The sequence below is a fragment of the Malaclemys terrapin genome, chromosome 9, assembly GCF_027887155.1.
Source record: "Malaclemys terrapin pileata isolate rMalTer1 chromosome 9, rMalTer1.hap1, whole genome shotgun sequence".
NCBI classification, from domain to species: Eukaryota; Metazoa; Chordata; order Testudines; family Emydidae; genus Malaclemys; species Malaclemys terrapin.
Genome location: NC_071513.1, coordinates 83658705 through 83685637, shown reverse-complemented (window position 1 = coordinate 83685637; position 26933 = coordinate 83658705). Strand labels below are relative to the sequence as shown.

The 26933-nt window shown below is 46.0% G+C and overlaps 1 protein-coding gene across 2 annotated transcripts in view; it reads right to left on the bottom strand.

Moving 5' to 3' along the window:
* Window positions 1-7101: 7101 nt before the first annotated feature.
* Window positions 7102-26933, bottom strand: part of LOC128843494 (uncharacterized) — a 33148-nt gene continuing 13316 nt past the window's right edge. For both annotated transcript variants that reach the window (XM_054040364.1, XM_054040365.1), the window contains 2 exons: window positions 8599-8701; window positions 7102-7722 (listed from right to left, as the gene is read on the bottom strand). In XM_054040364.1, coding sequence (XP_053896339.1) covers window positions 7340-7722; window positions 8599-8701 — 486 coding nt within the window. In that variant the 3' untranslated portion in view covers window positions 7102-7339. The remainder of the gene's footprint in view (window positions 7723-8598; window positions 8702-26933) is intronic.

Genomic DNA, 26933 nt, shown 5'->3' with positions numbered 1-26933 from the left:
CTTCCCGCCTGACACAAGCCCCCGTCCAAGTTTCACTTTCCCAGTTCCATGTTTGGTTGATAATAAAAAATACGTTTCTGTTAACTACTGTTTCCATCATGTTCTTTTGGAGGAGGGGGGGATAGGGGGTTGGTAATTCGACAGGACAGTCACCTTTGGCAGGGTATATAGTCGGGGGCAGGCACAGCAGCAGGGCACATACATAGTGCAGTGATGCAGTGACTAGTTACCCTGGTTAGTCTGGGAGGTTGTTTTCATGTTATGTGGTGGGGGGTGGGTTGCTCTGTGACTTTGTGGCAGGGGAGGGCAGTTACAGATCTTAAGCGGCGGTCCTTAGGCAGGATCACAGAGCCACACAGCAGGGGATCTGTAACCGTCCTCCCCCTGCCACAAAGTCACATAGACCCCCCCATACACACAGTCCCTATCAGGAGGGGTGACAGGCTCCGTTGAAACAACCATCCCACCGCAGCGGAGCCTGTCAATCCTTGAGTTTAGAAGCTGCATTCGCGCCACTACAGTACACCCGCTCCGCACCACAGTCTGCGTCCCAGTTTTAAAAAATTCCCGCGAATACAGTATTAAAGAAAACGGTGTGCTTTAACAAAGTAGAACTATTTTTATTTTGAAACGTGTGTTGGAAGTGGGGTGAAGGGGGTATGTAACTGGATAGGATAGTCAACATTAACTGGGCAAAGAAACGGGGGCAGGTTTAGCTTCTCAATACACAAACTTTAAAGTCACAGGTTACCCTGCTCACTCAGGAACTTTGCTTTCAAAGCCTTCCGGATGCACAGCGCTTCCCGCTGGTCTCTTCTAATCGCCCGGCTGTCTGGCTGTGAGTAATCAGCAGCCAGGCTATTTTCCTCAACCTCCCACCCCGCCATAAAGGTCTCCCCCTTGCTCTCACAGAGATTGTGGAGCACACAGCAAGCTGCAATAACAATGGGGATATTGGTTTCGCTGAGATCACAGCGAGTCAGTAAGCTTCTCCATCTCCCCTTGAGACGGCCAAAAGCACACTCCACCACCATTCTGCACTTGCTCAGCCGGTAGTTGAAGAGTTCTTTTTCAGTGTCCAGGGCGCCAGTATAGGGCTTCATGAGCCAGGGCATTAGCGGGTAGGCTGGGTCCCCGAGGATGACTATAGGCATCTCCACATCCCCAAGAGTTATTTTGTGGTCCGGGAAGTAAATACCTTGCTGCAGCCGTCTAAACAGACCAGAGTTCCTGAAAACACGAGCGTCATGAACCTTGCCCGGCCATCCCACGTAGATGTTGGTAAAACGTCCCCTGTGGTCCACCAGTGCTTGCAGCACCATGGAAAAGTAGCCCTTTCTGTTAATGTACTGGCTGGCCTGGTGTTCCGGTGCCAGGATAGGGATGTGAGTTCCATCTATGGCCCCACCGCAGTTTGGGAATCCCATCGCTGCGAAGCCATCTATGATCGCCTCCACGTTTCCCAGGGTCACTACCTTTGGCAGCAGTACATCAACGATTGCCTTGGCTACTTGCATCACAACAACCCCCACGGTAGATTTGCCCACCCCAAACTGGTTCGCGACTGACCGGTAGCTGTCTGGCGTTGCAAGCTTCCACAGGGCTATGGCCACTCACTTCTGGACAGTCAGGGCTGCTCGCATCCGGGTGTCATTGCGCTTCAGGGCAGGGGACAGCAACTCACAAAGTTCCAGGAAAGTTCCCTTCCGCATGCGAAAGTTTCGCAGCCACTGGGATTCATCCCAGACCTGCAGCACTATGCGGTCCCACCACTCAGTGCTTGTTTCCCGTGCCCAGAATCGCCATTCCACGGCATCAACATGACCCATTGCCACCGTGATGTTCTCGGCGCTGGGTCCCCTGCTTTCTGAGAGGTCTGTGCTACTCTCAGACTTCAGGCCATCACCGCGTTGACGTAGCCTCCTCGCCTGACTTTTCTGCATCTGCCTCAGGGAAAGGTGTATGATAAGTTGCGAGGCGTTGAGAGCGGCCACAACTGCAGTGATGGTTGCAGCAGGCTCCATGCTCGCAGTGCTGTGGCGTCCGCGCTGTCACTGACTAGAAAAGTGCGCGAACTGATTTCCCGCCGGCGCTTTCAGGGAGGGAGGGCGGGAGTGATGGACGGATGACGACAGTTACCCAAAAGCACCCTGGACACATTTTTTTTACCCAGAAGGCATTTGCGGCTCCACCCAGAATTCCAATGGGCAGCGGGGACTCCGGGAACTGTGGGATAGCTGACCACAGTGCACCACTTCCAATGTCGACGCTTTCCCCGTTAGTGTGGACTCACAAAGTCGAATTACTGTCCTTAGTGTGGACACACACGTTCGACTTTGCAATATCGATTCCAAAAATTCGATTTAAGTAAAATCGAACTACTCTCGTAGTGTAGACAAGGCCTTAAAGCCAACATTAACACTGTGCTATGACTAGATTTAGGTCATGTTACCCTTCTGTAGCTTCTATAAAAATGACTACATTATGTTATTATTATTTGTATGAGACCTACAGATTTCAGCCCTCTTGTAGCATACTGGGGGCGGGGGGGGGGGCACTCAAGTTAGAGAAGTTTATGAATGTGGATCCTGTATAATTTAATGCCTGACCACATCAGCTGCTTTTCATTCACACTTTTCTATATTGAAAATATGACTCGTATGTTCAATCAATCAATGACATTCTTCACATTGCCTATGAAAGACTTACATTCAGGGGTCAGATGGGGTGAGGGAAGTGGTGGTATTTTTCCGTGCTGTGCTGCTAAAATCAGACACCACTCACCATAGACTGTGTCGATATTCAACTTATGATCATGTGTGTCACTTGGCTTCAGGAACAGATTTACCATGAAACAAACTGTGCAGCGGCCACGAGGCCCCCAACAGGGGGCCCCCCAAAATGCAGGACAAATCTCATCTAGGGTGACCAGATGTCCCGATTTTATAGGGACAGTCCTGATATCTGGGGCTTTGTCTGATATAGGTGCCTATTACTCCCCATCCGCTGTCCTGATTTTTCACACTTGCTGTCTGGTCAGCCTAATCTCATCTGACAACCTACCCCTGAGTCCCGGCCGGCAGTGGAGCAAGGCTCAGGCAGGCAGGCTGCCTGCATGCCGTGGCCAGTAGTCCCATGCTGCTCCCGGAAGCAGCCGGCTGCTGGCATGTCTCTGCGTGCCCCTGGCGGGGGGGGCAGGGAAGGGGCCGTGCATCGAGACCTGTTGCCCCACTCCCACCAAGGGGCACGCAGAGAGGTGCCAGGAACAGGGTTAAGGCAGCTCCCTGCCCGCTCTGCCTCCTTCCCTCCTTGTGCTCCTGGAAGCGGGGGGGGAGGGATGTCTCCATGCGCTGCCCCCGCCACGAGCACCAACTCCACAGGAACTGCGGCCAGTGGGAGCTCTGGGGGCAGTGCCTGCAGGCAGCGGCGTGTGGAGACCCCCTGATTCACCCTGACTAGGAGCTGCTGCCAGTGGGGTGTGTGGGCCAGTCGCTTTGGGAGCCAGCTGCCCGAGGTAAGCTCTGCCCCCCTCCCATACCCCAACCCCCTGCCCCAGCCCAGAGCCTGCACCCAGCACCCAAACTTCCTCCTAGAGCCTGACTTCCGTACCCCGTCCTGCACCCCAACCCCCTGCCCCTATCAATGTACCTCACTTTATTTTCATTTACTTCCCATTACTTATAATATAGAAGGAGGATGAAGAAAAAAGAATGAAAAACAGGAGGGCGATAAGAGAATGTTCTTTTTCTTGTCTGGGTCCCAGGGGAGGCAGGAGGCCTGAAAATGAAGCTGCGCACAGGGCCCCAACAACTCTAAATCTTCCAATGCTTGGCTCCACTGGCTCAGTGAGCTGTGTAGGGTGACCAGATCACAAGAGTAAAATATCGGGATACACTAAGGTGCCATCAGACCCGCCCACAGTCCACCCCCACTCCTCCCAGGCTCTGCCCCCACTCTGCCGCAGGTCCCACCCCCTCCCTGCTCAGGCCCCCGACCACCACACCCTTCCTCATCCCTGGGCCTGCCACTGGCTTGCGTCCCTCCTCAGTCCCCCACTCACCACTCGCCTCTTCACCCCGGCCGCTCGCCACTCGTCCTATGGCATCGACTTCTTCTCGGCCTGGTAGGTGCTCGCCTGGCCCCACACCTCTTCCTGCCCCTGTACCGCCCTCGCCCCACCCCCATTCCACCCACTTCCCCCAAGTTCCCGTCCCTGTGCTGCCTCTTCTCTGCCTCCTCCCCTGAGCACGCCGCGTCCCCGCTCCTCCCCCCCCTCCCGGAAAATCCTAAGTGCCGTCAAGCAGCCGTTAGGTGGCGCTTAGGACTTTCCGGGAGAGAGGGGGAGGAGCAGGGACACGGCGCGCTCGGGGGAGGGGAGAAGGAGGCAAGCGCTTGGCTGCCGGTGGGTGCAGAGCACCCACTAATTTTTCTCCGGAGCACCCATGGAGTCAGTCCCTCCCTCCCGTTTGCCTCCTTACCTTAATATTTGTCCCGCGTAGATTGATTGGGACGCAGGACAAAGGGTTAAATATTGGGACATCTGGTTACCCTACACCGGTGGCCTCTGCTACACTTCTTGGATTTAGCTTCTTAACTGAGGAAAAAATAGCAAGGACTTGGTTGCAGACGCAAGTTATGCCAGTAAAGCTAAGGTGCAAATTTAAACTGACATAGTTATACCAGTCTAACTCCTCATGTGGACTCTCGTAGGGTATGTCTACACTATGAAATTAGGTCTAATTTATAGAAGTTGGTTTTATACAGTTGATTGTGTGTGTCCCCACACAAAATGCTCTAAGTGCATTAAGTTGGCGGACTGCGTCCACAGTACCGAGGCTAGCGTCGACTTCCGGAGCATTGCACTGTGGGTAGCTATCCCACAGTTCCCGCAGTCTCCAACGCCCATTGGAATTCTGGGTTGAGATCCCAATGCCTGATGGGGCAAAAACAGTGTCGCGGGTGTTCTGGGTACATGTCGTCAGGCCCCCCCCCTTCCTCCCTCCCTCCATCAAAGCAACGGCAGACAATCGTTTCGCACCTTTTTTCCTGGGTTACGTGTGCAAACGCCATACCATGGCAAGCATGGAGCCCGCTCATCTCACTGTCACCATATGTCTCCTGCGTGCTGGCAGATGTGGGACTGCATTGCTACACAGCAGCAGCTCATTGCCTTTTGGCAGCAGACAGTGCATTACGACTGGTAGCCATCGTCGTCGTACTCCTGGGTGCTCTTTTAGCGGACCCTGGTGAGGTCGGTCAGAGGCACCTGGGCAGACATGGGAGTGACTCAAGACAAGTCATTCCCACCTTCTGCCGAGCATCCAGGAGATGAGGATGGCTAGCAGTCATACTGCACCATCTGCTGCCAGCCTAAGATGTAAAAGATAGATGGCATGAATCAAAACAAGAAAGAGACCCAATTTGTTTTGTATGCATTTGCTCCCCCTTCCCTCCGTGAAATCAACGGCCTGCTAAACCCAGGGTTTTGAGTTCAATCCTTGAGGGGGCCATTCTGTGTGACAGTTGTTTGTGTTTGTTCTTGATGCAAAGCCACCCCCTTTGTTGATTTTAATTCCCTGTAAGCCACGTTGTCAGTCACCCCTCCCTCCATCAGAGGAGCAGCAGACAATCGTTTCGCCCCTTTTTTCAGCACAGACGCCATAGCACTGGGATCATGGAGCCCGCTCAGATCACCGCCACAATTATGAGTACTGTAAACACCACGTGCATTATCCAGCAGGATATGCAGAACCAGAACCTGCAAAAGTGAAACTAGGCAAGGAGGCGACAGCAGCGCAGTGACGAGAGTGATGAGGATATAGACGTGGACTTCTCACAAAGTATGGGCCCCGGCAATGTGCACATCATGGTGTTAATGGGGCACGTTCATGCCGTGGAATGCCGATTCTGGGCCCGGGAAACAAGCACAGACTGGTGGGACCATATAGTGTTACAGGTCTGGGATGATTCCCAGTGGCTGCAAAACTTTTGCACGCATAAGGGCACTTTCATGGAACTTTGTGACTTGCTTTCCCCTGCCCTGAAGCGCCAGAATACCAAGATGAGAGCAGCCCTCACAGTTGAGAAGCGAGTGGTGACAGCCCTGTGGAAACTTGCAACGGCAGACAGCTACCAGTCAGTTGGGCATCAATTCGGAGTGGGTAAATCTACTGTGGGGACTGCTGTGATCCAAGTAGCCAACGCAATCAAAGAGCTGCTGATATCAAGGGTAGTGACTCTGGGAAATGTGCAGGTCACAGTGGATGGCTTTGCTGCAATGCGATTCCCCAGCTGTGGTGGGGCAATAGACGGAACCCATATCCCTATCTTGACATCGGAGCACCAAGCCAGCGAGTACATAAACCGAAAGAAGAGGTACTTTTCAATGGTGCTGCAAGCCCTGGTGGATCACAAGGGATGTTTCACCAACATCAACGTGGGATGGCTGGGAAAGGTAGATGACGCTCACATCTTCAGGAACTCTGGTCTGTTTCAAAAACTGGAGGAAGGGACTTTCTTCCCAGACCAGAAAATAACCATTGGGGATGCTGAAATGCCTATAGTTATCCTTGGGGACCCAGCCTACCCCTTAATAGCATGACTCATGAAGCCATACACAGGCAGCCTGGACAGTAGTCAGGAGCTGTTCAACTATAGGCTGAGCAAGTGCAGAATGGTGGTAGAATGTGCATTTGGACACTTGAAAGCGCACTGACAGTTTACTGAGTGGGATAGACCTCAGCAAAACCAATATTCCCATTGTTATTACTGCTTGCTGTGCACTTCACAATATCTGTGAGAGTAAAGGGGAGATGTTTATGACAGGGTGGGAGGTTGAGGCAAATCGCCTGGCTGCTGACTACGCGCAGCCAGACACCAGGGCGCTTAGAAGAGTACAGGAGTGTGCGGTGCGCATCAGAGAAGCTTTGAAAACCAGTTTCTTGACTGGCCAGGCTACGGTGTGAAAGTTCTGTTTGTTTCTCCTTGATGAAACCCTCCCCCTGCCCTTGGTTCACTCTACTTCCCTGTAAGCTAGCCATCCTTCCCTCCCCCCCTTCGATCACCACTTACAGAGGCAATAAAGTCATTGTTGCTTCACATTCATGCATTCTTTATTCATTCATCACACAAATAGGGGGATAACTGTCAAGGTAGCCCGGGAGGGGTTGGGGAGGAGGGAAGCACCAGGTGGGGTAGGGGAGGAGGGAAGGACAAGGCCACTCTGCACTTTAAAACTTATTGAATACCAGCCTTCTGTTGCTTGGGCAATCCTCTGGGGTGGAGTTGCTGGGTGCTGGGAGGCCCCCCCACTGCGTTCTTGGGCATCTGGGTGAGGAGGCTATGGAACTTGGGGAGGAGGGCTGTTGGTTACACAGGAGCTGTAGCAGCGGTCTGTGCTCCTGCTGCCTTTCCTGCAGCTCAACCATACGCTGGAGCATCTGAGTTTGAACCTCCAGCAGTCTGAGCATTGACTCCTGCCTTCTGTCAACAAGCTGATGCCACCGATCATCTTCAGCCTGCCACTTACTCTCTTCAGCCCAGCACTCTCCTTGCGTTCATATTGTGCTTTCCTGCACTCCGACATTGTCTGCCTCCATGCATTCTGCTGTGCTCTGTCAGTGTGGGAGGACAGCATGAGCTCAGAGAACATTTCATCCCGCGTGCGGGTTTTTTTTTGCCTTCTAATCTTCGCTAGCCTCTGGGAAGGAGAAACATATGCAGCTGGTGGAGGGGAGGGAAAAAAAAAAAAAAAAGGGAGAGTGGTAGTTAAAAAGACATTTTATAGAACAATGGTACACTCTTTCACAGTAAACTTTGCTGTTAACATTACATAGCACATGTGCTTTCGTTACAAGGTCGCATTTTGCCTCTTATTGAGGGAGGGCCTGCCGGTTTGGTGTGAGAGATCACTCATGCTGGGCCGGGCAACAGAATTCGGCTTGCCGGCAGCCATGGTAAGCCACAGTCTTTTGGCTTCTTTAACCTTCATAACATGTGGGAATGGTTTTAAACAGCAGCGCCCTTATTTCCCATACCAAGCGGCCGTTGGGTTGGCCATTTAAAATGCGTTAGCAATTTAAAAGGAGGAGCTGCAGTTTGCAGGTTAGCATGCAGCACAAACCCAACTAACCCCCCCCCCCCCACACACACACACACAATTCTCTGGGATGATTGCTTCACCCCTCCCCCCACCGCGTGGCTAACAGCAGGGAACATTTCTGTTCAGCCACAGGCAAACAGCCCAGCAGGAATGGGCACCTCTGAATGCCCCCTTAATAAAAATCACCCTATTTCAACCACATGACCATGAATGATATCACTCTCCCGAGGATAACACAGAGAGATAAGGAACGAATGTTTGAATGCCAGCAAACATCGGGACCATACACTGTGTTATGCAATGATTTCAGACTACGTGCTACTGGCCTGGCGTGGTAAAGTGACCTACCATGGAGGACGGAATAAGGCTGCCCTCCCCAGAAACCTTTTGCAAAGGCTTTGGAAGTACATCCAGGAGAGCTTTATGGCATTTCGTTTACTGGAACGGAGTTCAGCTAGCACGGATTCATTTCCCCATACAGCAATCAGATACTGTACCTCCCGTTCGGTCCATGCTGGAGCTCTTTTGTGATTCTGGGACTTCATGGTCACCTCTGCTGATGAGCTCTGCATGGTCATCTGTGCTGATCAGCTCGCAACGCTGGCCAAACAGGAAATGAAATTAAAAAGTTAGTGGGCCTTTTCCTGTCTACCTGGCCAGTGCATCTGAGTTGAGAGCACTGTCCAGAGACGTCACAATGGTGCACTGAGGGATAGCTCCCAGAGGCCAATACCGTTGAATTGCGTCCACACTACCCCAAATTCGACCCTACAAGGCCGATTTCAGAGCTAATCCCCTCGTCGGAGGTGGAGTAAAGAAATCAATTTTAAGAGCCCTTTAAGTCAGAAAAAAGGGCTTCGTCGTGTGGACGGCTCTCGGGTTAAATTGAGGTAACGCTGCTAAATTTGACCTAAAATCATAGTCTAGACTAGGCCTTAGTTTGGTATAAGAGTACCCTTTTTTGGTTTACCTTATGTCCTATTATCTTATTTATTCCTTATATTGGAATAAGCATCCTGTAACTGTGTCAGTAAAACTAAAGACATGTGCAGCCTCTGGGTGCTACAGCTGTAGCACGGCCGCTGTAGTGGAGATGCTTCCTACATTGACGGAAGGGGTTTTTCTGCTGATGTAGGTGGTAATCCATCAACCTAACAGCCTTTGCACCAGGGGTTAGGTCAGCTTAACTACTGTGCTCAGTTAGGTTGATATAAATTTTAAGTGTAGATGAGGGCTATTAATAATATACTGGTAACGCTTCCTCATGCAGACAAGCCCTAAGTGGTGGCAGCTCCCAAACATCACCCACTTGGGGCGCCAAAATAAGATATTACTCTCAGTAAAATGTGCAGATCTGTGACCCTCCCTTTCCTTTCTTACATGAGAAATTAAATAGTTAATGTTTACATTTAAATGGTCATAACTGAGATGAATGGGACATTTCACACCTCTCAGAATTCTTGTCCCAGGCTCTCTGCAGATTCATCTCTGCTTTGGCTACACTTGGTTTACATTTTTGATACTTTCTTCACAAACATAACAGCAAGAGAGAGTTGCTGTTTTTCATTAAAACTAAGTCTCTGGAACACAAAGTAGTTCCTTCCAAGAAGTGTTGGTTTTGTGTAAGGGTATGCATTGGCTGTTTCTGAGCCCTTCTGTTTGTGTCTTGGAGAGTCCCTCGTGTTCATGACTGTATAAAACAACTACTGCAAAATACATATGGATCAAAACATTGTAGCATGCCACTACACATAGACCCATATATTTTTCACTAAGGGAAAATATATTCAAAAACACACAATGCCCAATCCCACTCTTACTGAACTCCAGAAAAACTTCCGGAGACTTCAGTGGGAGTTGGCTTGTACCAAGTAAGAGGTGGAATAGGGTTTATTTAAGGTGACAAAGCTCTGTCCTTGTCTCCGTGGGTCCTGCGTTTCTTGATGGATTTCACTAGCTCAGAGGCTCACTGTGTCCCTTCTCTCTTTCTAGAGACAAGGGTCAGTGTCTACTGAGCCATTTTCATCATAAGCCAGCGAGGGAGGTAAGGAGACGCTATCCTCCCTTGCACAGTCTCTGTTGTCTCCCCGTCTTAGGTCTGGTCTATGCTACCCGCCTGAATCGGCGGGTAGAAATCGACCTCTCGGGGATCGATTTATCGCGTCCCATTGGGACGCGACAATCGATCCCCGAATCGGCGCTCTAACTCCACCAACAGAGGTGGTAGTAAGCGCCGCCGACAAAAAGCGGCAGAAGTCGATTTTGCCGCCGTCCTCACAACGGGGTAAGTCGGCTGCAATACGTCGAATTCAGCTACGCTATTCACGTAGCTGAATTTGCGTATCTTAAATCGACTCCCCGCTGTAGTGTAGATGTACCCTCAGTGATTAATCGGGGGGGGGGGTGTAGGAAGCCCAGGCCTGCCCTCTACTCCAGGCTCCAGCCCAGGGACCCTAATAGTATCAGCTATGGTAGCTGACCTTTAAGGAACAGGACATGTACAATTCCCTGGGCTACTTCCCCACATCAGCCCCCACTTCCTCAAGCTCCACTTCACCCTTACCTCGGGGCCTCCTTCCTTGTACCTAGTATGGTGTATACAGCTCAGCCTCTCCAACAGCACAACTTCTTATAGCTCCTGACATATGCACCCACCTGACTAACTGGGAGGCTTTTTAACTAGTTTCAACCAGCCCCTGATTGGCTTCAGGTGTCCCAATCAACCTAGCAATCTCCACTGCCTTCTGGAAAGATCTTAATTGGCCCCAGGTGTCTTAATTGACCTGGAGCAGCTGCCATTTACTTATCCTGGTACCAGGGATTTGTTTAACCTGGGGCTAATATATCTATCTCCCATTACTTTTCTATAGCCATCTGGCCTTGCCCTGTCACAGTAAGCTAAAGAAATTGAGACAAGGCTTTGTTGTCCCCTGCAAACTCCTTACAGTTACACCTGTGGGTTCTCCAACAGTCATGTTAAGGGTGAAACAAATTTAAAATACAAATCAGATCAGGGAAACAAAGATTAAAGTTAAACGTTGAACTTGTGAACCTTCCTCTCTGCAACGTACACGTGCCAGTGTGGCCCGTGAGCAGCCTTTCAGCTTCTCTAGTCATTTACACCTGGGCAAAGTAAGTGCAGTGTATCTGTAAAATGCTACCAAGTCAGAGCAGTGGCATTTCAAACCCATGTTGCACAGGTGTAAATAAACGCACGAGGGGCAAGGCAGTGGGGAAGCAGGCTTGGGATCTGGCAGGCTCTGATGATGGCTAAAGTGTCTAGAAAGCAGTGATGTCAAGATGCATTTCTGCATCTATTTTTGAAGAAATGAAATAAATAACAGCTCTACTCCATTTATCTGCTAGCAGCTATATTTAAAATGTATAAAATGACCTTCGCTATTGCAAATACAGACTTCGCTGCAGCAGAACGTGGCAGTGTTCTTTCAGTGTTGATGTTCCACTGGAATGAAAGCAGGCCTGCAATGATTTGTCTGGTACAGGGCCGGCTCCAGGCACCAGCTAAGGAAGCAGGTGCTTGGGGTAGCCAATACAAAGGGGCGGCACGTCCGGGTCTTTGGCAGGAATTCGGCGGCGGGTCCCTCAGTCCCTCTCCTCCTCTTTGAGCTGCCGCCAAAGTGCTGCTGAAGAGGAAGAGAGGGAGTGAAGGACCCACCGCCGACTAGCGCCGAAGAGTGGACCGGTGCCTTTTTTTTTTTTTTTTTCCTGCTTAGGGTGTCAGAAAACCTGGAGCCGGCCCTGGTCTGGTACATGGTGTGGTATGTTATGTGGTTATTTTTCTTGCATATAGCAGTTATTGCAGTATCAAGTCCTTTGTTAACAGGAAGTGAAAGAGAGAAGATGACCTCTCAGTGCAAAATTTTGCCATGGAAACATTTTTGTATTGGGCAGGTGATGTAACAACAATGAGGTCAGGGCCGGCTCCAGACACCAGCCGACCAAGCACGTGCTTGGGGCGGCACCTTGTGGCGGGGCGGTGCTCAGGTTTTTATTTAATTTATTTATTTATTGGGGCAGCACTGGAGGGTTTTTTTTTTGTTTGTTTCCGCAGCGCTCGGGGGGGCGGGGGCTTGGCGCAGCGCTGGGGGGGCGGGGGCTTCAGGCGGCGCAGTGCTCGGAGGGGGGCGGGGGCATCGGGCGGAACTGGGGGGGGGTTCGGCTGCGCGGCGCTCGCGGGTGGGGGTCCAGCGGCGCAGTGCTCGTGGGGGGGGACTCTTCTTTTTTGCCTGGGGCAGCAAAAAAGTTAGAGCCGGCCCTGAATGAGGTCAACAACCTCAAGACATTTGAAGGCTTGAAATTACCATTGAAATAAAAGGCAGGAATAAAATTAAGTGTCATTACATTTTTATTTCAGATATGTATAACCTAACAGAGGATGCCAGGCATACTCACTAGTAAGCAGAGAAGTATGAGGGATTTATAAATGGATTCTGGAATTTAATTTTCTGTTTCTTTCCTTTTCCAGCCACCCTGTTTGGTAGTATATTTGATGCTTATGATGCTGTGGATTTCAAACCCATTTGATTATACTTAGGGTTTGATATTTGAACCCCAAGTATCATTTAGGGTTCACATCCTAGTGAAAGAAGGGTGAACTCAAGGAAAGGAAGCTGATGAACATCCTAGTTTTGAGAATGATACCAAATAAGAACATCCTTTCTTGCCCCCCCCCCTTCACCCCTCATTGCAAGCTCTAGAGAATTTGCTTTTCTTGGGAAATTGTGAAAAATCAGAGCTTCTTCCAGCTCAGAGTTCCTCACATCCTAAATAACCACTGAGCATTTTTCTGTCTTGTGTAGCCATCTGTCCTGTCTTTGGGATAAACCCATCTCTGAGAGCGCCAATCAAATAGTAGGTATAGTGCTATCCAGTTGGATGTGAGTAACTCAAGCTGTATCAGGGGTAGCCGTGTTAGTCTGTATCCACAAAAACAACAAGGAGTCCAGTGGCATCTTAAAGACTAACAGATTTATTTGGGCATAAGCTTTCGTGGTAAAAAACCATGCATCTGAAGAAATGGTTTTTTACCCACGAAAGCTTATGCCCAAATAAATCTGTTAGTTTTTATGGTGCCACCGGACTCCTTGTTGTTCAAGCTGTATGCAGATGAAGTGGATGTCACTCATTAGGTTTTGTGAAATCTACAATGGAATACTAAAACCACTTGATAATGAGATGACCCTTTGAGAACGCTTCTGCACATTAGACTGTAAGCAGCTGGTACTCCCAACACAGTACACATACGCTGGATCTGTCCCAAACTTAACTACTTCCTAGGGTTTGCCTTAAATAACAGCAAAATAAAACATACAGCTAAGCATGAGTTGTCTCCTGAACCTGTCTGTTTCTAGGAATTATCCTTGCAGGACCCTTCTGGTCTTGCCCCTAACTCTCCTTGCCTCATTTCTGCTTCTGAGCTGCAGCTATAGTAATAGCATCCAGTCTGACTGGATGATGCATCAGCAGCCACAACTGCAGTTTGGTGCAGGGTCCTGTGACCTTACACCTTGTTACATTTGTGGTGCCATGATGTTTAGTTCTTCTAGCACTGTTCTACTGTTGTTTTACTGACCAGTCTGTCCCACAAGCAAAGCCAAAAACTGTTTTATATGCTTCCAGTGCTGTAAATACCATGTATATAAAAAAAAATGATACTAAGACTAAACACAACAGACTCTTTTCAGCAAACTTACGACTTTGTGTACTTGTGGATATTGTCCACAAACATCCAGATGTCCAAAGTTTTCCCAGTGCATTGCTCATTATTACTACTTATACTATGTCGAAACATGTGACTGGTGCCTTACTGAAAGTGTTTTAAAATAAAGGGTGCTGCTCTAGGGACCTTACAGTCTAAATACATAACCCAAAATTAAGATTCTGACTAAGCCCAAGTTTGTTTAAAAAGTTTGTTTGTTTTATTACTGGCAGAAGCATTTAATGACCATAAGTGAAAATGATAAAATAACTCCATGAAGAAGATAGACGAGAGGATTTGAGCTGTTTTGATACAGAAAAAAATTGGTGAGTGACATTTTCTGCACCATTCTACATGTAATTTCTATTGTTACTGCATCTATACCTTAAGTGGAAAAGTTACTCCTTAACTGCTAAATTCAGTGACAAAAAAATGAAGTATTATGATTTTTAGAATGATGAACAGGAGTACTTGTGGCACCTTAGAGACTAACAGATTTATTAGAGCATAAGCTTTCGTCCACGAAAGCTTATGCTCTAATAAATCTGTTAGTCTCTAAGGTGCCACAAGTACTCCTGTTCTTTTTGCGGATACAGACTAACACGGCTGCTACTCTGAAACCTTTAGAATGATGGTTTCTTCTGGCTTTAGTATCTATGAATCTATTTCACAATCTAGATTTTGATCTAGATAAGACAGGCCACAGAATTTCACCCAGACCACAGAATTTCACCCATTGATTCTAAGGTGTAGCCCAATAACCTGCCGTACATGAGTTCTTTCGAGGGCCAGGGCGGGGGAAGGAAATACTGCAGTTTGTAACAACCCTTTCACAACTCCATCAGAATGTGCATGACTCAAGGATGTGTACGGTAATTGTCCTTCAAGGAAATAAATAGAAAAATAAACTTGCTAAATAAGGACACTAAAAAAAACCCTCAAAATCGCACAGGGTTTTGGCCTGCAGCCAAACCTCCTAGGGCTGGGACGTAAGTAATGACATATGTGGTCAAAGCTTGGATTGGGGACTCTCCAAGGAACACCCAGGTTGCAAAAGTGTTGATTATTCAGAAGTTGGAACAGAGGGCATTTTTCCATACCGTATATACTTGTCACAATTTCTCTCCCACTGTCTATGCTTCACATGAGCACAGTTTTTTAAGCAAGCTGTCAAGATATTGTTATAGCATGAAATGTTCTTCCTGCACAAGTTTTATATTCTGCACCACTCATCTATATTTGCCTTGCTACACCTTCACAGAAAGGGGATACCTTCTATAAAAACAAATCGGGTATGTGATTTCCTCTAGCTCAGCAATGAGCGAATGCCTGAGCATGATGTTAGTTGGCACTACTATCCTAAAGACTGCACCTGACGTTGCGAACAGAGGTCTTGACTGCAGCTGTGCAAAATTTGACAGGAAAACCAAATCCAGAGCTCATGCAAAATTGAAACACTTAAAAAAACCAAGTCAGGATTAATAATTTGAGGACCTTGTGAATAGCAAAGACGGCTAAACAGGAAGACTCCATTCTTCAAATCATGGCTACTAAATCTCCAGAGGAGGGGGATGGTATTCAAAAATGGACCCTTTATGCATAGACTATGCATAGCACATTCCCAAATACAGGCAGGGAAAATCTGTTACTAGCACACAGCCTGGCAGAGCAATTATCTACACTGTGGATTTAATGGGCAAACGAAGGTCTTTTTTTCCCTGGATCACAAACAAAAGAAATTATAATAAGAGAATCATAAAATTCTCATCTTCACAGATGTAGTCCCAAGCATACAAACAAAACTGCGGGAGCTGCTTCTCATTCATAAGCTTCTTTACCTTATGCTGCCAACTAAGGATCAAATATGTGACAAAGGCGTGCATCTTCTGGGACACTGAAAGTGCAATGCCCTTGCTAAACCAAATCAAAAGTGAAAAGAACACTGAAATTTTCCAAGATGGATTCAAAGAGGAGGAGAAATACTACTAACATATTTAAAAAGTTAGTTTGTTGCATACAGTATATGTTGTTACTACTCCCTAATGCCAAACTACATTCTTTCCCCTGTTTCCCAATATAGGCCCCTAACCAACCCACTGGATCTTGGCAATCTCCTAAAGAACCTCAGCAACATCTCCAAAACCACTCAGTGGTGGATTAATGAATTACACAGGTCCAAAGTCCATGGCTTGCTCCAATATTTTATGTTAAATCTTGGATTAGTGCCAGAATTGCACTGCTTGTCTGAGGGGTAGCAAAATAATAATAATACTTAGCACTTACAGTGCTTTGCAACCATCTATCTCAAAGTGCTTTTTCAAGAAGGATAAGCATCTTTATCTCTATTTTACATCTGGGCAAATGAAGGCACAGAGAGGCAAATTAACTTGCCTAAGGTCACATGCCAGTCAGTGGCACAAAGGTAATAGAACCCAGATCTCCAGACTTCAGAGGCCATTTTAATTTCCACTATCTTGAAACACCAGGGTCAGAAATCACAACTTTCCAAGGATATAGCATTCAGATTTAACCCTACTGATTCATGGGATACTGGGCCTTAAATAAAATCATTCTGATTACAATCTTGCCTTTCCCCTCCACATCCTCTTCTTCAATTCTAACCTGATTTGCACAGCCTGGAATCAGTGCTGTCCACTATCTGAAAGCCTGCAACCCCAGCTTTCAGATGATGAAAGTCATTAATCTCTAGCTCCCAACATTCAGGAGACTATCACTGTTAAAACCATATAATTCAAGGATGGGGGTGGGGGAGAAATTGAGAAGTTAATTCTTGTACTTCCATTGTGGTTTCTTCAGCAATGCCTATGAAATTGCTTAAGACTCAACCAGCTGCTGACTTCATAATCAGCTCTTATTTCCAAACTCAAGAGAAGCTACAATCCAATTAAGTGAAACAGAGAAAGTATCAATTTTTTAAAGTCCAGTATTTTTTTCATGTAATTAGACCCATAATGATGCATTAAGCATGGAAACTGGAACTGCTTAAGAAGTCAGCACTAGCATCATGGACTCAACCTTCCCCTTAACTTTGCTAGGAGAGCAAACCACAGCAGAAGAACAATGTTTTTCCTAATGTTTTGCAAACTATTGAAAAGTTTTATATAGTTGACTTTCAATACACAATACAAATATTTTAATAAATGAAGGTCAGATCCAGCAATAGAATCAGGAGGAAAATCAGAAAAAAATGTTACTGTTATCATTCAAAATTATGTTAGTCAAGTGCAGATATCTGGCTGTTCAGTTCCTTTCCAGTATGATGCGACTGTGCAATTGGCTATGAGATTAATTTCCCGCATTTACACTGTATAGATTCTTAACAGGAAGGTTGAGGAAGAAGCTGGATGGATTCCATTGAAGGCCTACAGAAGTTATTAGATATATAGGAAAAGAAAAAAATCCAGAAGGCCTGAATTTTGGGACATTCCATTCAAAAGCCCAGTCCTGCAAGGTTCCGAACATCCTAAACTATCATTGAATCCCATGGGAGTTAAGGTTGTTTGGCATCTTGCAGGACTGGGCCCCAAATAAAAAGACATGACCTCAAGTATTTCATAGTGGGTTCCATGTGTCTTTGTACAATTCAAGGATGCTGGATTGGGGATTTTGGCTTGACTCTATAAAGACAGGAACTATTTAAGATCTAGATCCTGATTCAGATTTCAGTTGAAAGGCTCTGAGAGGGTGTGGAGTAGTCACATTGATGTGAAATCCTTGCTACACTGAAGTCAATAGGAGTTTTGCCATTTACTTCAATGGAGACAGGATTGCATTCTAGGAGTCTGGGTTTCACAGCACTTTTAATATTTTCCTGATGTTCCTCCTCCATAGTTTTTCTATTTACTAAACATTCCTATATCTATATAGTCTTTTCAAACTACTATATATAGCTAGAAAGCTTTCAAATAAAAATAAACTTACCAATCAAGGTTTGTTTCTTTTCTTAGTAGAACAGTGTACCAGTTGATTGCATTGTTACAGCAAGGGTATTTTGACAGAAATATAACAAGGTATTCTCTTACATTTGCAGAAAATACAAGGCACAGATACCTTAGCAAAATAATATTTCTATAGTATAAGCAATAGTTCAATGCAATTCTGTTTTTTCTCTATGCCCTAAACACAGAAATAATACTTTGTCCTAACATGAAGTTTCAGCAGCATTCACTTGGGGTTGAGGGAGGGGAGAAGAAAAGGGAACAGCAGGAGAAAGCTAAAAGTAAACTTATGACCCCAGATACAGTGATATTCCAGACCTTTATTACAACATCCAGTCAGGTGCAACGGAAATGCATATGCAGCTGCACAGATTCCGTGAAAGCTGCTTGTTTATAAAAAAAATATGTCCCACCAGGATCTTAAATCTTATTAAAACATGTGATTCAATTTTTGTTTTCAAAGACAAAAAATAAATCTAAATGTCACAATCCATGTGATCACCCACTTTCATACTTTTCCAAGCACACGTAGCTCCTGCTCTACCAATTTTAACTGTTTCCTTCTATTGAAAAATCTAACTCATGTTGATTTTGTGGGGGGAAGGTTTAAATCAAGACTCAACTACTGAAAGAAATGTAATTTGTCCTCCAGGACATTTCAAGGTTGAACAGCTCTTGTCTTATATTTAATTTTGAAGGAGAGTCTGGGAGATCTGTTGTTTGTAATCTTGCAGCCTTGTAAGTAGCTGAACTTCAGCAAACCATTAACACTATGGCACATAATCAAACATCTGGGTTGGAGAACAGGCTACCAGTTTTCAGCCCTTGGTTGTTTCCCCCCGTAGCAGGGTGCTGGTGCAAAAGCACCTAATTAGCCCCTGCCCAGTCACCTCCAATCAGAGGAAACAGATTGGGGCTGATGGAAAAGGCCTGATGATTGGTAACACCTGCTGGCCTGACAAAAGAGCTATAAAGGCTGGGAAGGAGGCAGAAGGTGAGGGTTAGATAGTCAGTGAACTCAAGGCTTCCTAGCTGAAGGCTGCTTCTGCCTGTAAAGGAGGTGACTAATCCTGCAAGACTTGTATATAGACAGACACTGATGGTGGGAGAACCTTATATAAATAAAGACAACCCTGAAGCCTCTCTGAGCCTTATTGGGGGCAGCAAGCAGGCCCCAGGAACTGGAACCATGTTACACTGCCATGTCCAAAGTATTACTCACAATATGAACCCTCTTCTTCCTGTTTTTCCTAGCTGTACTAATGGGCCTGATTCCAACTTTTTTTTTGGGGGGGGGGGGTGTTGTTTGTTTGTGCTAACTTTAGACACAACCCAAAGTCCACTCTGAAACCAAAGGAAAGACTCCCATTGACTTCAATAGGTTTTGGATGAGGCCCTATTTCTGCTTTTGAATTGTTAATAGCCACTTAACACATTTTCATGAAATATCAATGATCCTGCAACTTATAGCATGCAGGAGCACAGATGTGTCCAGTAAGGACACCACTGGGGGGTATGGATCTGGATTCATAGTGTGCTCCCAGCCAGTACCTGGCTCGGGCTGGAAAAGCTAATGATCCAACCAGTGGACCAAATTCAGTGATGAATCCCGGTCACGTGCCACCTGAGGCACGCTGGGCATATGCTAGGAAGAAAGATCCCACTGAAGTTAATGGGGATCTGGGGCGTGGTGGCAGTTCACCTGTGTGCCATCAATTGAAGGATTAGGGACTAAACCATTTGTTATTAACTAAAATTATATAGCTTTTGCCAGGACAAAGCCATGACTTTTCCCATGACAAACAACCAGCCTCGACCATAATCAATTAATGTGTTAATCTGCTACCACATCATGTTTTACTAATTAAATGGCAGATTTCTGTCCCCTTCTCACTTGTTTGCTTTTTAATGTTCTTTAATTTATTTCATTTCCATGTATCTCATTTCATGAAGTGTTATTTTATTTTATTTTCTACATTGTTTGTATTAAGAAAATGATTTTTCCACCAGTGCCTGTCATGAACTGTTAGATAATTCCTGGGAAGAAATGCTTAGTGAGGAGAAAGTCCTCGGGGCTCTTTGACGAGCATCCAGCCATCTCTTTCTTGGATCAATAATAGTCTGCCTCCATAGTCCTAAACTATTGATTAGTGTCAAAACTGTTTCAAGTCTCTCATTTTGATTTATGGCATTTGCCTCATTCCTAACACGCACTATTTCAGGCATGAGTAAAATCAGCTTTGCTTTTCCTGCTCTAAGCTGCAGCCCTGCACTCACAAAAGTGTGAAGTTGCTTCTTAGAATCCAGGTGGTTAGCACAAACAAATGCAGTTTATTAAAACGTATATAAATAAAAGATATAGCCATGTAATCTGAGGCAAAAGCTATCTAGTTTCTGTGAGATTTGGTGCATCTTATATAAGCAGAGGTGCACATTGAAAATAGCTCACTTAAAAATATTTGTATTTGTCAATACAGCTCTTGAAAGTCAGTAAGTGATACCTGGCTATTAGGAGCAGTCATACAAATAAAATGGTGGCGTTTCTTTTTGTGTGGAACTTGCCTCTCTGTTTTATTTTATTCCCAAAACCTCAAAGCAGATTAATTTAAACAGTCACAGATCAGAGAACTGCTCGTCAAATTTGAGAGGCAGCTGACAGGAGGGAGTCGCTGCAGGTTCTGTGCTTGGAGGTAGCGGGACTTAATGAGGGATGCGTTTGATCCCTCTGTGGGTTAGTTGTTGATTGTTTGTTCTCTGTGTATGGGCTGAGTAGCTGAGCCGTGGGCCCCTGAGTAAGCACAGTACCCTGCTAAAGGCCACAAGGCTCTAACCTTGGGAACTTCGATTAGTGCCTTGCTAAAGCCTGTGAGGCTCTAACCCTTGGACCTGTGAGGCTATTTGAAGCCTCTCAGTTGCGAGGGGACAGAGTTGAGTAGAGCAAAGCAGGCAAGACTTGGTTTAAAAAGTCACTTGCTAGGCAAACTTGAGAGCCACAAACAAGAGGCAGCCAACAGGAGAGTTTCAGAGGGAGCTCAGAAAGGGAGTGTGAGTGATTTTCCTTCCATGTTCAGCACTACACATGATATCAAGATGCCCAGCAGTAGACACTGGTGGTGATTTGCAATGGTTGTATCATGTTCTCTTTCCTAACTAATGTCAGAAGGGATTTCCTGTGCACTAAGTGCAAATTGGTGGCTCTACTGGAGGAAAAGATTCTTGCATTGGAGGGGCAAGTGGAGATGCTACCGAGAATCAGAGAAGCTGAGGAGTTCCTAGAAAGCCAGGTTCAGGAAACACCAGTATCCCAGGAATAATGGGGCTGGCTGCCAAGGAATTGGAGAGGGAGGAGGCCTGACAGTTCATAACCACCAGATACAAGAGGTCACGGTGGCATTCTACACAGCTGGAGAGGATGAGGACAGGCAGGCTGTGGCCACTAGAGAGAAGAGAAGCAGGAAGAATTCCACATAGCTAGAAGTTTCAAAGCAATACCAGATCCTCAACATAGAAACTATGAAAGATACCTCTCAAGATCCAGTAGGTCCAAGGAAATGTAGAGATGCAAGGGACAAATATGTGAATGGCAGCTTGGCTCAACTGTAAATAAATCAAGCTTGCCCTCAAAGAGTTCTCTCATCATCCAAGAGAGACAGATGATCTGTGTTGGAGATTCAATACTCAGAAGAATCAAAAGAACATTCTTCAAGGGACAGGTGGACAACAGGACAGTGTGCTGCCTTCCCAGAGCAAAGACACATGTCATCACTCTAAGACAGAACAGGCTTCTGAAGTCAACCGGCAAGGATCCATTGGTGATGATTCGCAAGATATCTCACAGATAACAGATGACTTCAGGGAACTCAGAAGTGTGCTGAAGAAGAACGTTCAAGCGCTCTTTCTTGAGATGCTTCCTGTCCCATGAGCAAAGGAAGACAGAAGGCAGAAGATTCTGGAAATGGCTAGGTAAAGCATAGGCGCTGGCTTCCCCTCTTTCCCGTGGGTTCTCAACCCCTCCCCCCGTCTGCCTCCGGCCCTGCCCCCACTCCACCCCTTCCATGAGGCCCCGCCTCTGCTCCCATTCCAACCCTTTCCCCAAAGTCCCTGCCCCAACTCTGCCCCCTCTCTGCCCCTATTCCAACTCCTTCCCCAAATCCCTGCCCCGGCGCCCCCCTTTTCCCCGCCTCCTCCTCTGAGCGCACCATGTTCCTGCTCCTCCCCATCCCTCCCAGAGCATGCTAATGCTACCAAACAGCTGTTTGGCGGCGGCCGAGAAGCACAGGGAGGTAGGCGGAGGAGCAGGGACACGGCGTGCTCAGCGGAGGAAGAGGAGGTGGGGCGGAGGGTGAGGGGAGGTTGGCTGCCAGTGGGTGCAGAGCACCGACTAATTTTTCCCCGTGGAAAATTTTTCCCCGTGGAGCACCCACAGAGTTGGCACCTATGAGGTAAAAAGCAAAGGATTTCATTTTAGTGAAACATTGGTCCACCTTCTGTGGGGAGAGCGGGCTGTACAGTTTGGATGGCCTCCACCTCAGCAGAAGGGGAGCCAATCTCCATGGGGACAGGCTGACTAGAGTAATCAGGAGGGCGTTAAACTAATAGAAAAAGGGAGGGGAAAAAGAAGAATGATATGAACACTCAGCATAAAATTGAGAAGTTGAGAATCAAATTAATCAAGGAACCAAAGGACATGAAGAGAAGAGATTCTTGAATTGCCTATACACCAGTGCTAGGAGCCTGGGTTACAAACAAGATGAACTGGGATTGCTCAGTTATGAGCAGAAAATGTGATTTAGTTGGCATTACTGAAACCTGGTAGGATGATGCCTATGATTGGAATGTTAAAATAAATGGTTATCGTCTATTTAGGAAGGATCAAGTGAGCAAAAGGAGAGAGGGAGTGGCATTACCTGTTTCCCAGTCACTGATAACTCAGAAGAAAGCAATCTTGAATGCTTATAGATTAATGTCCTAACACATAAAGCACAAGATGGGGTATTACAGTACAGACCCGTTTAAGCGCGAGTCCGCTTAATGCGTGGTAGCACCATGCCTCCCAGTGCTACCTATTTAACACGCGAGACTCGTTAACACGCGCTACAGATTTGCTCACTAACTCAGTGCCATAGAAATCGACAGGAAGTGCAGAATGGAAACGTGTTGTACATCTTTACCGCCGACGGGGGTGGGGGGTGGGGAAGGGGCAGCAACATTAAAGCGCAGCCGTGGCAGGGCTTTAAGGATCCTCAAAGCACTGCCGCTTGCGCTTCCCTTCCCCCCCCTCCCCCCCGTCGGTGGCCCTGCTGGTAGGGACCCTTTAAGGGACCGCTTTAAGGATGGTCCTTTGCCGCGGCAGTGCTGGGCCGCCGACGGGGGGGGGGGGGGGCGCAGCAACATTAAAGCGCTGCCGCAGCAAAGGACCCTGCAGCGCTTTAATGTCCCTGCCCCTTTTGCCCCCCCTCGGCCGCCGACGGGCAGTGGGAGGGCAAAGGGAGCAGCTGGCCCGGGGCCAGCAATTTAAAAGAGCCCGGGGCTCCAGATGCCACTACCGCAACAGCGGCATCCGGAGCCCTGGGCCCTTTAAATCGCCACGGGAACCCTGGGCGGCACGGACCAGGCGGCCTGGAAGGGCTGGCTGGGGGGGTGCTGACCCCTAACCCCGCCCCTTCTGCCCGAGGCCCCGCCCCTTCCGAGGGTCAGAGCCGCCTCCGTACCGGTAAGTGTCCTGAGTCACTTTCACCCCTGTGTAGTAATAATAATGTTTTAATTAGATTACACCTTTGATTTTATATTCTTGCAAAGTGCCATTAACAGATAGGCCTGCAGTATTTGGGACACTGTGAATATGTATGTAATCCTAGATAATTATACATGTATATATAGATATCTTAAGATATTTCAGCATGGCCCTCTTAACCCGGGGTCTGTTAACACGCGGTCGTGACGGCTTGACTCCCGACATCCGTGTGTAAACGGGTCTGTACTGTAGTTGATGTCTGCTAGAGACCACCAAATCACACTAGGGAACAAGATGACCAGCTCCTTACACACCTATCTATAATGTGTAGGAAAAAAAGCTGTGTGATCACTGGGGACTTCAATTTGAGTGACATATGCTGGAGGTCTCATGTTGCCAGTATTAAAACATCCTTCGAATTTCTAAACATACATGACAATTTCCTAACTCAAAAAATGATGCAGCCAACTCAGGGGAATTCTTTATTAAACCTTGTTTTAGCAGATAAAGAGGAACTGATCACAGAACTAAAAATCAATGATGGCTTAGGTACAAGTGATAGTGGCTTGATCACATTTATAATGTGCAAGTCCAATCAGCTTAGCTTGGAGGAAGAATGTAATAAAAAATATTAATGATAAATGGGATAATTTAAGAACATCTTACTAGATACCTAAAAAAACATAATTCCACAATCAAGGAAGAAGGCTGTACTGGTTAAAAAATAAACTACCTGCATTAGCAGGGAACTGAAGGCAGCTATAAAAAACAAACAAAAATATATATAACAAATGGAAGAAAGGGGAAGTTGATATAAATGAATATAAGTTCAGAATTGTAGAAAAATGATAAGGGAAGCAAAGGGACACTAAGAGAAATCTATGGCCAGCAAAGTTAACAACAAAAAAGCGTTTTAAAAACATATTAGAATTAAAGAATCCTGACTATGGTATTGGTCCCTTACTAGATGGAAAAGGTAGAATTATCAATAATAATGCGGAAAAGGCAGAAGTGTTAAATAAATATTTCTGTTCTGTAATGGGGTGGGAGGACAGATGATATAGTTTCATCATACGGTGGTGATACCACTCTTTCCATTCCACTAGTATTTCAGGAGGATGTCAAAGAGCAGCTACTAAAGTTAAACATTTTTAAAACAGCAGGTCCAGATAACTTGCATCCAAGACTTTAAAAGAGCTTGCTTAGGAATGCACTGGACAATGAATGTTGATTTTCAATAAGTCTTAAAGCACTGGGGAAGTTTCAGAAGACTGAAAGAAAGCTAATGTTGTGCCAATTTTTAAAAGGGGGAAATGGGATGACCCAAGTAATTATAGGCCCATCAATCTGACTTTGATCCTGGGCCAAGATAATGGAGCTGCTGATATGTGACTCGATTAATAAAGAATTTAAGGAGGGTAATGTAAATTAATGCAAATCAACATGGGTTTATAGAAAATAGAGTTTATCAAATTAACTTGATATCCTTTTTGATAAGACTACAAATGTGGTTGATAAAGGTAATAGTGATGACATAACATACTTAAGACTTCTGTAAGATATTTGACTTGGTATCTCATGACATTTTGATTAAAAAACTAGAATGTATAAAATTAACATAGTATACATTAAATGGATTAAAAATTGGATAGCTGATAAATCTCAAAATGTAATCATAAATGGGGAATCATCATAAAGTGGGCATGGTTCCAGTGGGGTCCTTCAGGGATCAGTTCTTGGCCCTACACTATTTAACATTTTTATCAAATGACCTGGAAGAAAACAGAAACTCACCACTGACACAGTCTGCAGATGACACAAAAATTGGGCAAGTGGTAAATAATAAATTGATTCCTTGATTCAGCATGATCTGCATGACTTGATAAACGGGGGACAAGCAAGCAGTATGAATTTTAATACAGCTAAATGTAAATGCATACATCTGGGAGCAAAGGACATAGGTCATATTGACAGGATGGGAGACTCAATCTGGGGAGCAGTGACTGGAAAAGATTTGGGGGGATAATCAGCTGAACATGAGCTCCCAATGTGACACTAGAAAGAGCTAATGCAATCCTGGGATGCATAAACAGGGGAATCTTGAGTAGGAGTAGAGAGATTATTTTACCTCTATATTTGGCACTGGTGCGACCACTGCTAGAATACTGTATTCAGTTCTGGTGCCCATAGGCAAGAAGGATGTTAATAAATTGGAAAGTGTCAGAGAAGAGACAAAAGAATGATTAAAGGATTGGAAAACGTGTCCTTTAGTGACAGACTTAAGGAAATTAGTCTATTTAGTTCTACAAAGAGAAGGTTAAGGAGTGACTTGATTTAATAATTGGCTCTTCAGTCTAGCAGAGAAAGGTATAACACAATCCAATGACTGGAAGTTGAGGCGTAAATTCTTAACGATGAAAGCAATGAACCATTGGAACAATTTGCCAAGGTTTGTGGTGGATTCTCAATCACTGACCATTTTTAAATCAAGATTGGATGTTTTTCTAAAAGATCTACTCTAAGAATTATGTTGGGAAAGTTCTATGAGCTGTGTTGTACAGGCGGTCAGACTAGATGATCACAGTGATCCATTCTGGCCTGGAATCTGTGAATTTGTCCCCAGTCTACAACTGGCTTTGCATGGGCAGACCCTTGTACGTACAACAACAACAATTGCAGAATTGGAGCTTTTTTTAAAACAAAAAACCAAGGATGCACTTCAGCTGAAAGTTGCAACAGGGCACAACAAAGTTGTTGAGCTCCACCTCAAGTGGGATTGAAAGCTATGCATAAGTGCTGTAAGGTTAAAATTGTTGTCTTCTGCATTAGGCAGTACTAGGTCTCAAATCTCCTGCTTGCCTGCTCCCTTTCTGGCATATACTCAGGGTGCAGAATGGTTAGCTGTGGGTGGGAAATGGCTTGATGAGGAGACATCGGTTTAAAAACAATCCACCCCTCCCCCCCACTTCAACGCTAGATATTTTCTTCTTTGGCCTTACTCTACTCCTAGGCAAAAAAGTAATTTGCTCCCACAAATGCAGGATTCACTCCATTGCTCTCTCTTTCTTGCCCATCATCACTTTTTATCTTGCATTTGTATATGTGCAATACTGCACCTGCAACTTACATAGGCTCAAGCTTTATGTGGAAAAAGGGCACAATCAGTATTCAGCCATTTTAACTTCCTCCTTCTCCTCTCTGGTTGCCTCATTTGGTAAAGTTTTAAAAAGTTAGTAACCATGTTTAACTTTTTAATTAAATTCTTCAAAAATATGGCAATGCAGAATGCAAGTGAATATGAGATTGTGTTGAACTTCTGTTTCTCATTTAAAATTATGCCTAAGCTCTTGCCAAAGTACTTTTGAAAACAATTCCACAATAATTTGCTCTTGCCAGATGAACACAACAATTAGAATAGTT